Source organism: Gavialis gangeticus, unplaced genomic scaffold, assembly GCF_001723915.1.
Source record: "Gavialis gangeticus isolate Ggan-Ray unplaced genomic scaffold, GavGan_comp1, whole genome shotgun sequence".
NCBI lineage: Eukaryota > Metazoa > Chordata > Crocodylia > Gavialidae > Gavialis > Gavialis gangeticus.
The window spans coordinates 8,717,094-8,729,631 of NW_017729009.1; the positions used below are offsets into that span (position 1 = coordinate 8,717,094).

The 12,538-nt window shown below is 45.7% G+C and overlaps 1 protein-coding gene across 2 annotated transcripts in view; it reads left to right on the forward strand.

Annotated features, from left to right (window-relative positions):
• Nucleotides 1-5,742, forward strand: part of LOC109292462 (protein-glutamine gamma-glutamyltransferase E-like) — an 18,935-nt gene extending 13,193 nt beyond the window's left edge. For both annotated transcript variants that reach the window (XM_019509902.1, XM_019509901.1), the window contains 4 exons: nucleotides 1,575-1,892; nucleotides 3,319-3,482; nucleotides 4,300-4,424; nucleotides 5,505-5,742. In XM_019509902.1, the coding sequence (XP_019365447.1) occupies nucleotides 1,575-1,892; nucleotides 3,319-3,482; nucleotides 4,300-4,424; nucleotides 5,505-5,658 (761 nt within the window). In that variant the 3' untranslated portion in view covers nucleotides 5,659-5,742. The remainder of the gene's footprint in view (nucleotides 1-1,574; nucleotides 1,893-3,318; nucleotides 3,483-4,299; nucleotides 4,425-5,504) is intronic.
• Nucleotides 5,743-12,538: the final 6,796 nt, after the last annotated feature.

The window sequence follows — 12,538 nt, forward strand, 5'->3', positions numbered from 1 at the left end:
AAAAAAAAAAAAAACAAAAAAAAAAACAAGGTTAGTCAGGCAGGACCTACCTGCAATGAACCTGTGTTGATTTCCTTTCAGCATTATTTCCCCTGCTGGGCTGCCACAAATGTGATCCTTAATGATTTTTTCCAGAGTTTTCCCAAGGATGGAGGCGAGACCAACTGGCCTATAGTTTCCTGGTTCCTCCCTCCTTCCCTTCTTGAAAATAGGGACCACACTGACCTTTTTCCAGTCCTCTGGGACATGACTAGAGCACCGTGAGTGTTCTAACAGCCGTGCCAGCGGCTCTGCTATGACACTGGCCAATTCTGTCAGCACCCTTGGATGAAGTGTATCCGGGTCCGCTGATTTGAACACATCCAGCCCCTCCAAGTGCCCCTTCACTAAGTCTGCGCTAACAGTTGGTGGGCTGGTGTCCCTCTGCGGACATCTATGATCCAATTGGGAGATTTGCCTTGGCCTGTGTCTAGGAATACAGACACAAATAACTCATTGAAGGACTCAGCTTTGTCACCAATTGCCCAAGTTTGTCCTGTAGGGTCCTATGCTACCCTGCACCTTCCTTTTGCTCCTTATGTACCTGAACAAGGACTTTCGTTGTCCTTAATTTTTGTTGGCAGCCTAAATTCTAATCCTGTTTTGGCCTCCCTAACTGATTGCCTGCAAGTGTGAGCCACGGAGGTATACTCGTCCTTGGTAGCTAACCCCCCCCCCCCCCTTTTCCACAGCCTGTATACCACTTTCTTTGCTCTTAGGCTCCTGGTCATCTTGCTTAAATTCAGTTTTAAGTTTCCTAGATTACAATGACATAACTAGGACAGGGGCACCAGGGCAGCCATCCTGATCACTGATTTGCGGGGAGCAGGACGGACACGACACAGCTGCTGCCACAGCAGCATAATCCAAAATTGTGATTTCACAGTGCAGTAGCAACCAGAAGCAGCCCTGTGCATGGCAGCTGCCCTAGGTGCCCAGCCTCATGGTTATATCCCTGCTGGGTCTCAGTCTCTAGCAGAGGGGTAACAACCAAAGGGTGTTTGTAGTACAATGGGAACTTGCTCCTGATGGAGGCGTCTAGACACTACTAGAAACAGCAGAGGACAGGCAGAGTATCAGCACAGGTTTTCAGAGGGTCAGAGTGAACCCCACTCTGGTCTCGATTCCCAAGCTGTCTATGCTATCAATCACAGACTCTCCACTGAGGTAAACCTTATACATTTCCAACAGCAGGAGCCGCCAGGGAAAGCAACAGTACCCCGGGGACCAGCCATGAAACTACTCTGCTTTTTGAGAACTAAAAAACTGTTGAGAACTGACATTTTTGAGAATCAAAACTGGATAGAAACAGCATTCTCTCTCACATAATATTATCAGAAATGTGTGCATGTGGTGGCTCCATGATGGCTCTGGAGTAATACAGTTACAAACTGTTTGTTTTTAAATGAAATACTGTACATCATGTGAACATTTCAAACTATGCATAAGCTGCATTTTCAGAGTGGCAAGGACTGTGCACTGGAGGAAAAAAAAAAAAAAAAATCATGAGTTTTACACCTTTCCTTTTCAACCAGGCTCTTCTGAGGAAAGACAAGTGTATAGAAAGGCATGGAACAAGATATTTGGATCAAACACCACAGAAAGACGCCCAGAGGTTCTTAATGAAAGATCCACAGATGCAGCTAGAAATCCTGGTATCTCTGGGAGATTCAAGCTGGTTGAACCCCCAGTGCTTGGACACGACATCAGCTTAATTTTAATTCTCAACAACTTGTCTTCTGAACACAAGTCTGTTAAGGTGAACATGAGTGCATCAAGTATCCTGTACACCAGGACAACAGTGGCAGAGATCCTGCAGGAAACCGCCTCTGTTGAACTCGGTGCTAACTCAGGTAAATTTTTCATATGACTCAACAGCCCACAAAACTATGCTCTTAAACTGACAGATTAAGAACATGCTCATGGTCAAATGGATGGGAAGAAAACACATTGAATATATCAGAGAGTCAGTCAATCTGTGGCATGTGTGCCACAAGTGACACAGGCAGCCTCTGCGTGGCATGCAGCAGACCACGGACAGGGCAGGCACCGCAGTGGCACATAGAGCAGGGAGCAGAAAACAGAGCAGCAAACTGGGCAGGGAGCACAGGGCTAGGAGTAGAAAACAGAGCCACAGATCAGGCAGGGGAAGGGGATCAGAGCGACACGTGGGGAGAGTGCAGGCCCAATTTGTGGCACAGGTGTGAAAAAGGTTGGCTCTTCCTGCAATACATCCTGTCTGTCAGCCTTGTAAAATGATCTTGAATAATAAGAGGTTAGACAACGGTTTGTGTAGGATGGTTTGGATAGCGATGATCCCGCCTCAGGCAGAGGGTTACACTAGATGTTTTGAACCCACTTTTCTGAGTTTCTGACTTTGGGAACAAAAATCTGCTCATGCACCCTTAAGTAAGGTTCTCCACTGCTGGCAATTTTTACATCCATTTAAAACCGGTATTGGGCATTTTTTCCTGTCCTATTTCAATTTCAGACAAGAATTAATGCAGGGGATTCCCTTTACCATGCAGGTTGTCTGGCTAGATTATCACAGTGGCTTCCTCCTGCCCTACAACCTGCCAGACACGTACAGAAATACTGCGCTCTGGGCTAAAGGAGAAGGAAAATGTTCCCCGCCTGGTCCATATTCTCTCTTTCTCAGCCAGCAAGGATCTGCAGTAAATTTAACAGAAAAGGGCACATATGCACTAGGAACAAATTAGAATATAGCAAAAGTTGCATCAAAACTACATGTCAACCTTCTTAAGAGCACTTGGGTTAATAAAACAGGAAAAATATTATATTTCTCCATCCTAACAGGCTGTAGAGTGAGAAACTATTATTTTTCAATAGACAGAAGAACTGTAGGGAAAGAGCAATGGCAGGAGGGCTGGGCTGGACTGCTCTTGTAACATTTGGCCTGATCCTTCTGCCTGCCAACTGATGTAAAACAAAGAGGGAATAGGCCAAACTTCTTACAATAGGCCAAGTAAGAGTCTTAGGATGGACAATACTACATGCAGAGACAAATTCTGGTTGGGTTTCAGCAAGACTCCCCGTATAGAAGAACAAAGGGTTTGCACAACAACAGAGCAGATTTTGTTCCGGACTGCAAAACACTAGGCAGTGGCTATCAGCAATGAAGAGAAGGGGCTGGCCAGCAAGAAAACCCGTCTGGCCTGGTAAACAAATGCTACAACAAAGACAGACTCAGTTAGTCATTTGGGGGATATCTGGGACATTACTGGAGTCTGAGACTTTCCAAATATGTTTGAATTCCAGAAAAGCATATTCTACTAAAGTTCCCTTACTCCCGGTATGGAAAGCACCTGACCGATGACAAGAGGATCCTAGTCACTGGGTTGTGTGAAGTCACGAACATACCAGGGGTGAAGTTTCTGGTGGAGAAGACAATTATGTTAGAGAATCCCAAAATCATCATCAAGGTAAGAGAGGTTTCCACGTTGCCTTGAATGGAAAGCAGCAAATACAAGAGCTCTCCTCAGAGAAGCCTATAGATGGCGTTCAGGCTAGAGCAGGGTCCAGCAGCCTAGGCCTACAGACCAGATCTGGCCCATGGAGATGGTGGGGGGCCTCAGCAGCAGAGGGCTTTGCCCTTGCTGTGCTGCAGCCAGGTGCCAGCACGGGTGCACCTCCATCCCAAGCTGGCTCATTCTGACGTGCCAGTAGGAAACATGGGAGCTTATTCCCCAGCAAAAGTATTTTCTTTGTGCATTGCATTCCAGGACAATCAGGCAGCAAATGAAACAAGAGGCAAACTAATGTCTGACAGAAGACAGGACAGGGTGGCACCTTAGAGACAACCTATTGCCTGTGGAAGCATATGCCTTTCTGTGCGCAAGTTGGTCCCTAGGGTGCCTCCTTTCTGCCCGAGTTCAGACTAACATGGCTAACTCCCTCTCTCAAGACATTTCTGAATAGGTCCAAGATTCAGTTCTTCAACATGTGTACGATTTCCCTGAATGGCACAACTAATTCAAATTCAGTGTAAGGAAAGACCGAGAAGGGAGATGCATGTCAACCAGGAGCTAAATTCAGTTGTTCCTACCTAAAATACTCCAGCCCCTGAAGGGAAGCGACACTGTACCCATAACACTACTTATGTCTGACCAGAGTGCCAGCCACCGTCCTGAGAAGGTTAACACCTTTGGCTGTTCATAGGCAACAGTCCTGCAAGGGCAGGCGGGGAGATGGCGAGGGCATCAGAATGATGATGGACCCAAATGTTTCTGTCCTGCTTAGGTTCCTTCCCAGGTTGTGGTGAACAGAGCAGTTAACCTAGAGATCTGGTATACCAACCCTCTCCCGGAGCCTGTGGAGGACTGTGTGCTGCTGGCAACACTGATGAATCAGCAGGTCAAGATAAAGTAAGTAAAGCAGCAGCATCTACTCGGTGCTTCTGATAAGACCAGTAGTGAGACTGGAATGGTTCCCCCCCCCCGCACCCCGAGCAAGACTCAGAAGGGAAATGTTCTAACCATGAAACTGCAAGTCTCCGGATGTCACATTTAGAACTCAAATGTGGCATCGGGTCTGCAACGTGTTAAAGAAAAGAAGAATGATGAAACTCCAGGGAGAGTAGGTGCATAAGTTCAAGAGCTTTTTACTTCTGTGGTCTGCATCTAAAGCTGAGATTTGCAATTCTATTCGTAGCTACATGAGAGCTACTCAGATAGGATTTTGGACTTCACTGCTTCTTGCAGTGTAAGATGCTGCCAACACTTCCCTCCTCCCAGTACAAACAAGAAGAGGTGTTCTAGACTTTATCAGCATAAATATTTAATATTTGGAGAGGGAAAGCTAGCAAAGAATAAGTCCCTTTCAAAGCATGTGGGACTAACGCCTTCTTAGTTACACTTTTTCTGTGCATGGGCTCCTTGTGGATTCCTCCTCTGCAAGCTCAGTGTACATGTCCTACGGGGGTTGAAGTGCATTGGGCCTCGAGTTGACCTGGCCGTGCCACCTGTGAGAACTCTCAAAGCTGTCCCAGTCTGTGGCACCTTCAAACACTGGAACATGTAGAACATTGCACTCCAGGGGCAGTCCCTGGCAAGCCCCAGTTCTGAGTTACCAGTGCAGTCCAGGAGGAAGCAAAAAAACAAACCTTACTTCTGCAGCCAAGAGACAATGTAGGTGCTGGAAGGGACATCAGTGAGAAGAGAGCGCCAGATAAATAAGTGTCTAAATATGAGATGCAGCTCACCCTGTGGTCTCAAATCAACAGGTCTCAAGCTTTGATAGCTAGCAACTCTGCACGCCATGCAAATACACAATGTGCAGCAGCTCCCCCTGTTCATCTATCCACTTATAAATGTGTGTGGCAACATGCTTCCTGATCCACACAGGTCTTGAGCTTCCGCTTTTCCTTGGGACCCCCAGCATACATAACAGGAGAGTGCCCCTGAACTCACTGGTTTCCTTTCTTTGTGTGTTTTTTTTTTTTTCAGTGTGGCAGGACTAGCACCGAAGGAGCAATCGATGATTTATTATGAATTCACACCCCGCCAGACCGGCAACTTGCAGCTGCAGATAGACTTCTCTTGTAACAAGTTCTCACATGTTAAGGGGTTTGTGACAATTTACGTGGCACCTGGTCACTAACTGACTTGCAGCACTTGCAATTTGTCTGACCTTGGCGGTAATCTCCGATTTCTGCGCTAGCATTAAAAATCATTTACCTCTGCACAGTGATTGTGACAACCGATCAGTTAGTACATTTTCATTCTTAATGATTTGTGAAGTGTTACATAGGAAAATTCCCACAAGGATGAACAAAATTTCTCACTCCCTGCATCACAACAGGATAACTTATTTTGCTTTCACAATCATTTCTTCTCCATTCTTGAATATTTCTAATCAGGCTTCTTTTTTGGCTATTTAGTATGGAACTCTTGTCAGAACAAATGTGGCTCTATTCCCTCTGGAAACAGTTCCAGTGTTTTACAGAATGTGTATATATGGTGTTAAACTCAGAGCATCAGATGTTTAATTGCACTGATAAAATCTGATTATAACCTATTCCAAATTTGTCAGCAATAAACTGATTTTTCAAAGGGTCATTCATTCCAGTTAGATATTATTTCCTTTGTAACTGTCAGCAATACTGTGATTCATGCATCTCATAAAAACTGCATGGGAGCCTGGATGGAATGAAGGATACATATTTTCCCCCAACTTTACAAGTTTACTGGCCTTAACAGAACAGTTCCTCCAATAGTTACCACAATTCTGTGATTTTGTGACATGTTACTGCCTCTGCATTTTCCTCATAAGTTACTGTTTGACATCAGGCAAAAGGAAGGGTAGACCTGCACTTTACAGATTAACTGAATCAAATAAATAAATGGCTTTCATGAGCAAGAGCTCACTTCATCAAATGATGTCAGACTTTGTCAAACATGAGAGGGAAAAACAAGACTAGTCTCTGCAGGCAGCCTCCTCCCTGATCCCTCAGAAGAGGGAAAACCACACAACTAAGGATGCAACACCTAAGAAACCACAGCAATGGAATTAGAAAAATGAATCCAGGACACCAGGCTTGTCTTTATTCTCCACAGTACCTCTAATCACACGGGGGTAAAAAAACAAAACAAAACCCCAAAAAACTAAGGATTCTTCCAGTATTGCGTGTCAACATTTTGTGGCCAAGTCCAAGTGGCCACTAGTGTAGAACCCGGTTCTGAATTGACACGGACAATCCAGGGGTGTTTTTCTGCAGCGACTTAAACAAGGAGCACAGTTGCACTCAGACCTGCCTTGTCCATATGTCACCACAGTTATGGCCAAGTCCCAGTTTACCACCTCTTGTGAGTGCCCTGACCTTGATGCTGCCATACACCAGGTCAGGCCTAGGTGGGACTTAGAGCAGCCTCAGGATTTCTTGAAATTTTGCCAGTGATGAGGTCCAACCCCAGGCTCGATATGGTCACTGGGGATGGTTCAACATAACAACTGTGCAGCCACATTCCTGACATTAAGATATTCATTAGAGGACATTAAGTCTTCAGTTGTTCAGTCCTGAAGAACAAGGTAAAGGTAGACAAGGCTCGACATTTCCAGCTGTGAAAAACAATTAGGAAACATCTTTCCAAATGTCTTTATGCACCACAAAGATAAAGACACAGCCAATTTTTTTTTCCTGAGATGAATTTGAGAGATGGGGGGAAAAAAAACCCCCTAGTATGACAACAGTGCAAGAAAGGAAGTAGAGCCTGGGTGGTTATGAAAGGGAATCTGTGAAACAGTTCCCAGTTCTTACTCCTTTAATCATGTTGTGTTGAAAGCTCAGGGCAGCCTCCAGGCTCGTGCCAGGATGTGTTGCCAGATTTTGTTTCTAGATAACTTTTAAAGCAAGGGAGGAGGGAGATAAAAGGAGCAGTGAGTCTGTAATTAAAATTAGAATAGGTGGGGCTTACTCAGAAAAAAAACAACAGTTCTGCTATAAAGAGCTCCCTCCAGGGTACAATCCAAGGCAAAATGCCAGACAAACTGTAGACAAATTATGACATATAAATCACAGAGATGCGAGGCTGGAAGAGATGTGTGTCAGGAGGGAACATGAATGCAACATGAATTCTGAAATTGGGGGAAAAAAGATATTAAAATGTAGACACTAAAACACACCTCTCATCTCCTTAAAGGGAACCCCCTACCACGACTGTGTGAACAAACACACAGCATGAGGTGTGCCATTAACACCTCCTCTACATAGTTCATACCACTGTCTTGCCACACTTAAATGAGATGCTTGTTATCTAGGCAGTCATAATGACAGAATGCAACCCTTTATCTGTTTCCAGAGTTGAATGTCTCACAGGTACGCAAGGGCTACCAAGGCAGAGGGGCCTGTCTTAATACCTGTGGACTACATGATTATGATGCTATAGAACAGGATGTCCCAACCCACAACTTGTGGGCAACCTTCTGACATTGCTCACAGCCTCAAGAAACAAGACACTGAAGCCGAGTTCAAGAGGGGGAGTAAAGTATGTCACCTGCTCAATGCTGTGGGTGGTGACCCAGGGAAAAGCTGAGGACTGCTGCTATGGAAAAATAATGTGGGTTCAAGTCTCCTCACTGGGCTGATATTCACTTCCATGCAACCAAGTTGTAGACTAAACACACATTGCCACTTCCTCCCTCGACTCCTGCTTTTAAGGTCTAGAAACTAAATGAGCCAAAAAAAGAGTCTTCATTCTGCTTTTAAATCGTGTTTTCCCTGTCACAACCTACCTAGGAAGCCCCGTTGTATCAGTATTCAATATACGAGGAAGCTCTTGATCATCTTTCTTTGGCCATTCAACAGTACTGGGTGACTATAAATAGGCTTTAGAAATAGGGGTTAAGTAGGACACTTACAAGAACTGTAACTAAGAACCCTGGGTCACACCCAGGTCCTTTACATTTTACCTGCCTTTAATGGTGTTGAAGATCCCAGACCTCCTCTCATAGATGTCTGATGAACAAGGGTTCGGGACACACTTGGACAGCCTTACAGCACAATCTGAGCACCTCAGAAGTGTTGAAGGAAGAAATTTCATGGCAGGCAAGTTAAAAGCAAAAGCCGAGTAACTCACCGTGCCTCCCTCCCCTCGAATGGTTAAACCGCATTCGCTGGAAAAAGTACAGATTGTATTTCCAGTTTATTCATTTGGTCAGTTCTGTTCACTATTTATCATCCTGACCCATTTATAACAATTATTTTTTAAAGAACTGACTTTGATTCAGGGCCACAAAGCCAGGAAATCTTTCACTGAAACTGGTAAAAAAAAGAGTGGGAAAAAGGTTTTATAACGCTTCTAGCCAAAACAGCAGTATTGCCTAGCAATTTGAATATCAAAACTGTGAAACACAAAACTGAAAGGTGCTAATCTGTATCTGCCACTTATTTGATGAGTGGCTTTGGGCAAGTTGCAAGTCAACCCCCTTGAATTCTCATCTTTTTAATCTCTAAAAGGGAGATGATAGCTTACTTTTCCCCTTCCTGGGTAGGTTGGTTAGTGTTTGTGCTTCATTATACAAGCTGCATCAGGGCTAAACATTACTCATGTAACCACACCAGTAAGATTACCATTCCCAAAACAAAATAACTTAAATAGACAGCCAAGGGGAACCCCCCTCCACACACGCAATGGATTACAAGTGGCAAGGTTCCAGAAGTTAATTATACCAAAAGGGTATTTCCAGAAAATGGAAAATCAGGCTGTAGTAGAAGCTGTAGATAAGCACATGAGTGCGTACTTGAAAAGCCAAGGGCCAAACAACTTGTAGGGTATTGTACTGTGACACGCTCCTTTTCCCCCTTCCCTCCCGCCACAGTACTATGTGCTAAGCAAGACAGCCGCTGTTGGCCTTTATAAAGGTATCATTTATTTCACTTTTTAAAGGTTTGGGAAGCTTCCTTATCTAAGTTACTTTCCATTTTAAGTGCAAGTTTCTTGGACAAATGGGCCAAAATACAGATAAGATGGGCATTTCCAACCCACTGACCCTAGCCACTGCTCCTCTTTTCACCCCACCCTATTGGGTTGACCCCATCTGTCTAGTCCTGTGCTTCCAGCCCATCTCCAATGCTTCCTTCCAAATGTTTCACCAGCATTTTCATCCCCAGAGCTCCACTGCTTCCCTCATCTGCTGTCACTGTTAAATACTGCCAAGATGACTCCTGGCTTATCACCCGTGAGTCACTTAGGACTCCTTCTTCCTCGTTCATTTTTACCAGCCGGTGTCCACCTTCTGCTACTGCTTCCAAAGCACTTAAAAAAAAAAAAAATCAACTTTTTTCATGGAGGCTCATCTTGGTGTTGAGGCAAAAATCAACATGGGGAACAGGTTGTAGACAGGCCATGAACCAGTCATGGGGCAATAGCCACAAAACTGGAGTGTTGCTGGTCACATGCAATCAGAAGGGAAAAGGAAGAGCCTTAAACTCCCAGAAGATGCCAAAATGCCAAGAGCCAGGTTCCCACTCTACTTTAATACCTGTACCATTTTAACACTGTGCACTCCATCCTGACTGGCTTCTTGGCTTGTGTGGCAGCTGATCCTAAAATAAGCTATGAACATAGAAACAGCAAAGAAATCAAAAGGCACCGATGGGTTCTCTAGCCTTCACACTGCAGCACAGTCTTATACACTACAGTGTCTAAGAAGACAACAAAATGCAAGTGAAACACTGCCTGGTGCTGGGCTTCCTTCTCTCTGCCACTGCCAGGATAACTAAGGGGGTCAACTCACATCCTTGAAAGGAAGGGCTGGACTCCAACGCCATAGGTGTTCATAAATGGATCCACATCTATTTTATGGATAGGCTGCAAGTTTCTGCAATCCACGCTGCAGAGTTCTCTGCTAATGGCTGGGACAACCCACTGCAATGCAATAAAGTAAACCCAAGGCACACTGCCACGGCTCCTTTGTCCTGTATGGATGACAAACATCCTCTGCAGACCCCACCTTTCCACATGGAGAGTCCACAAGAGGCAAGCTTGCATTATAGGACACAAAGGGTTTGTCTGTACCACTTTCACTGTGGTCCTGGGAGCACCAGCCTGCCCCCATGCTGCACATGCCAAATCCAGAAATGAGGCCAGGGAGTCACCGAGGGCAGCCCCTACTGCTACGCTCCAGATCTCCGACTCCAGCATGTGAGGGGCGGTCGCGGCTGTCCTCAAAAGGAGCTTCATTTCCTGGTTTGCTGTGTTTGAGTGGGGGGATATTGCTGTTCCCAAGACCACTGCAGAAACTGGGCAGGGACAGACCCCAATACCCCTCAGACACCAGGTGTCTAAGAAGTCCGGCTGCAAGATAAGCAGTACAGATTTGCCATTCCTCCAATCACCACCCTCCCCCCTCCCCTCTTACAGCACATACAGGATCAGGCAGGCGCTTGCCCACGGGGCTGTGAATGTTGGCATTAAGAGACCTGCCATGCACTTTTGATAGGAGTTATGGGAATTACTGTGGAGTGACTGCTTGCACACAGAACTAGGAAGGTAGCCAACAACAACACCAACAGCTCTGCTGGCCCATACATCATTCCCCTTACACCAGCATTCTTCCACCAGAGGCGACTCACTTGCCCTTCAGGACCACTTTTACCTCCATGCAACCTCTGCTATGGCTGCGATTCCATTGTTTTGCCTTTTTAACAGCAGATGTTTCTGTATCCTTCTAGCAAATGTGGAAATCTCTGATATGATGCAAGTAATAAAATCACTAAGTTTCAACAACAGGAAAGAGTACAGAGAACTGGAGATGCTACTTATCTGGCTCATCTCCTTTTAACCTTAACTATAAAAAGCAGCAACTGGCACTCCAAGCTCAACAAGGCTGATCATCACACTTCAGAGTACAACAGTACTGGGGCAAATCTTGAGGAGAGGACAGGACAGGTCTTTGCCATCACCCTGAGCTTTCAGAGGGCTGTACAGCCTGGGGACAGCTTCAAATGCAAAGCAAGCACAGTTCATCAGCCCACACACTGCTCATTCTGGTTGCAGACAGCACAGGTGCTCAGCAGCTGCCCACATGGCATGTCCTTGCATTGTTAAACCTGGTTCCATATACCCTGGATTCATTTGCACCTATAATCCACATGCTCCTCAGAGCAGCAGTTAAGTTCTTAGTGTGTCACAGCATAAGCCACCATCCATACCCCAGGGCACAATACCATTAAGTAATTAACAGAAAGGTAAGTCGCATTCACATTCAGATAGTGAACAGAGCATAACAAATTGCTAGTCACCTCCCTGGCAGCATTTCTAGGGCATCCAACACTGTGCTGGCAAGGTGATGCCCAGGAAAAGTGAGATGAACATGCAGACACACACAGGGACATCAGGGAGGGGGACACAGTGCTTGCACTTCCATAGCAGCCTGCTGGGAAACACTTGGGTCTGTGCGCCGTTTGCCTTCATTGTCAAGGCTTTGGATGCTCTGCTCCGGGTCATCTACTCTCCTCTTGCTCTGACCTCCTACCTTGGCAGTTTCACCTCCTTTCTAGTTCCTAACACTCTTCTTCACGGGCATTCGTGCCCTTTCCATGCCACTTCCTATCTCTGTAAATAGCTCTGCAAAAACTAAGGTTCCCCCACAGTCCTTCAAACAAAGATCCTTTAATTCCCTATGAAGCGCATTTGAGAAGAGGGCATCCCACCCTCTCTGTGTTTCTAGATCATGGTTCTCAACTAGAGCGCTATGTGGCAGAAAGCCAACTTGGTTTCTCCCCAAAAATCTCTGCCCTGTGACACTGTGGTTTAAATCTCTGTGCTGTGACCATTCAATTAGGATGGGCCCAGCACACAGGGGACCACACCCTCAGCCTGTCTCTTTAGGGAACTTGAGCTGGCTGCATTCCTGAGGGAGGGGGAAACCTGCTCCCTCTGCCTACCTGACTTGCATCACTTACCTGGGTAAGGGGTTTCTACCTGGGGAGCTGGAATCTGCCCGGTAACAGGTGATGCATTTCAGATTGGTTGGCTGA